The sequence below is a fragment of the Cygnus atratus genome, chromosome 31 (genome assembly GCF_013377495.2).
Source record: "Cygnus atratus isolate AKBS03 ecotype Queensland, Australia chromosome 31, CAtr_DNAZoo_HiC_assembly, whole genome shotgun sequence".
Classification (NCBI taxonomy): Eukaryota; Metazoa; Chordata; class Aves; order Anseriformes; family Anatidae; genus Cygnus; species Cygnus atratus.
In genome coordinates this window covers 762,109-764,197 of record NC_066392.1, presented here as the reverse complement: position 1 = coordinate 764,197, position 2,089 = coordinate 762,109, and the positions used below count along the sequence as shown (strand labels likewise).

The 2,089-nt window shown below is 54.1% G+C and overlaps 1 protein-coding gene across 1 annotated transcript; it reads left to right on the top strand.

The window, feature by feature from the left end:
* Nucleotides 1-762: 762 nt before the first annotated feature.
* Nucleotides 763-1,677, top strand: LOC118261384 (olfactory receptor 14J1-like). Its single transcript, XM_035572207.1, has one exon. It carries the CDS (start codon nt 763-765, stop codon nt 1,675-1,677), a length of 915 nt encoding a protein of 304 aa, XP_035428100.1.
* Nucleotides 1,678-2,089: the final 412 nt, after the last annotated feature.

The window sequence follows — 2,089 nt, the reverse complement described above, 5'->3', positions numbered from 1 at the left end:
GGCTGCAGGACAGTGCAGGGGACGTTCCTGGAAGGGGCTCCTGGGTCTGGGACATCTCTGCCTGGCCAGGAGCTGCCAGGATGTCTCTCGTGGCTTGTGCAGTGCAGAGGAGAAGGTGCTGCAGGGCAGCCTTGGTCAGAGGAAGGGGAGGGCAGGGGCTGCCTGCAAAGACAAGGCACTTTCTGCAGTCTCTGCCTGCTTTTCCTGCTCTGATTCTGGGGCAGGCTCTGTGTTAACTGAGTGGTTGGATTTGCACAGGTGACTGAGCTTCTACTGCATTGACCTGAGACCTAAGCAGGTTAGTGATGAACCTCAGAATATCCCCTCCCTTCTCTCTACTTACAGATGGCACCAGGGTTTTTCTGTGCTTTTCTTTAGGACCTGCAGACAAGGAGATGTAATTTTTTAGCACAACCTCTGAGTGCAGCCATCCCACACCTGAGTGCTGCAAGCAGCCAGCAGCTGCGCACCAGGGGATGGACAGAGTAGCCCTCCTGGACGTGACGTCTGGCTGAGACAACATTTACCACTGCAGTGGAGCAGAGGTGGCCCGTTGGGGTCTGATGGGCAGAGGTGGCTGCTGAGTACAGGACACTCAGCAAGCATAAAGCAGGGCTACAACCAGGGAGAGACACAAAGGTAACAATGAAAGAAAGACATTGTGAAGGCTTTAATGAGAAAAGAAATGAGTATTTCACAGGGAAATTTCCCCTAACAGTCTGTATTTTACTTCTCTGTAGTGCCCTTGATGAAGGGCAGCAAATGCCCAACAGCAGCTCTGTGAGCAAGTTCCTCCTGCTGGCATTCGCAGACACGCGGGAGCTGCAGCTCCTGCACTTCGGGCTCTTCCTGGGCATCTACCTGGCTGCCCTCCTGGGCAACGGCCTCATCCTCACCGCCGTAGCCTGCCACCACCGCCTCCACACCCCCATGGACTTCTTCCTCCTCAACCTCACCCTCCTCGACCTGGGCTGCATCTCCACCACTCTGCCCAAAGCCATGGCCAATGCCCTCTGGGACACCAGGGCCATCTCCTATCAAGGGTGTGCTGCACAGGTCTTTTTCTTTGCCTTCTTGCTTACAGCAGAATTTTATGTTCTCACCGTCGTGTCTTACGACCGCTACGTTGCCATCTGGAAGCCCCTGCACTACAGGAGCCTCGTGGGCAGCAGAGCTTGTGCCCAGATGGCAGCAGCTGCCTGGGGCAGTGGCTTTCTCAATGCTGTCCTGCACACGGCCACTCCATTTTCCCTGCCCCTCTGCCAAGGCAATGCTGTGGACCAGTTCTTCTGTGAAATCCCCCAGATCCTCAAGCTCTCCTGCTCAGATGCCTACCTCAGGGAAGCTTGCGTCCTTGTGTTTAGTGTTTCTTTAGTCTTTGGTTGTTTTGTTTTCATTGTGCTGTCCTATGTGCAGATCTTCAGGGCAGTACTGAGGATGCCCTCTTCTCAGGGCCGGCACAAAGCCTTTTCCATGTGCCTCCCTCACCTGGCTGTGGTCTTCCTGTTTGTCAGCACTGCCATCTTTGCCTACCTGAAGCCCCCCTCCATCTCTTCCCCATCCCTGGACCATGTGGTGGCAGTTCTGTACTCCGTGGTGCCTCCAGCAGTGAACCCCCTCATCTACAGCATGAGGAACCAGGAGCTCAAAGATGCTGTGAGGAAACTGATGCCTTGATGTTCTTCAAAATCAAGATATTGCCCTTTGTCTTCTGCCCTTCGTCTTCTAATGTAACACATTACAGGCACAAGGGTTATTCTGTTGGTTTTGTGGTCATTTTTAATACTCTGTAAGGCAGTGCAGCAACTCGGGGCTGTGTAGAAAGTGGGTTGCATGGGGAAGGGTTGCCACAGTAGCTGTCCAGGCCAGCGCAGACGTGCTCACCTGGCAAATGCTCCTTGGGAGATGGGATGTCGTGGGAGAAGAGCAGGTCCCCCTGTGTGTGCAGGAGAAAAATGGGAAGAGAAACCCCTTTGCTGCTGGTGCCATCGCATGCATGTGGAGAGATGAACATGAGTGAGCACCAAGGCCATCAGCTATTCCTACAAGCCTCATGAAGGCCAGTGGGGCAGATAGTGCCACAAGTCCA

What these genes read in the sequence shown, in the direction of transcription:
- LOC118261384 (XM_035572207.1), top strand. Translation starts at nt 763, where the DNA reads ATGCCCAACAGCAGCTCTGTGAGCAAGTTCCTCCTGCTGGCATTCGCA.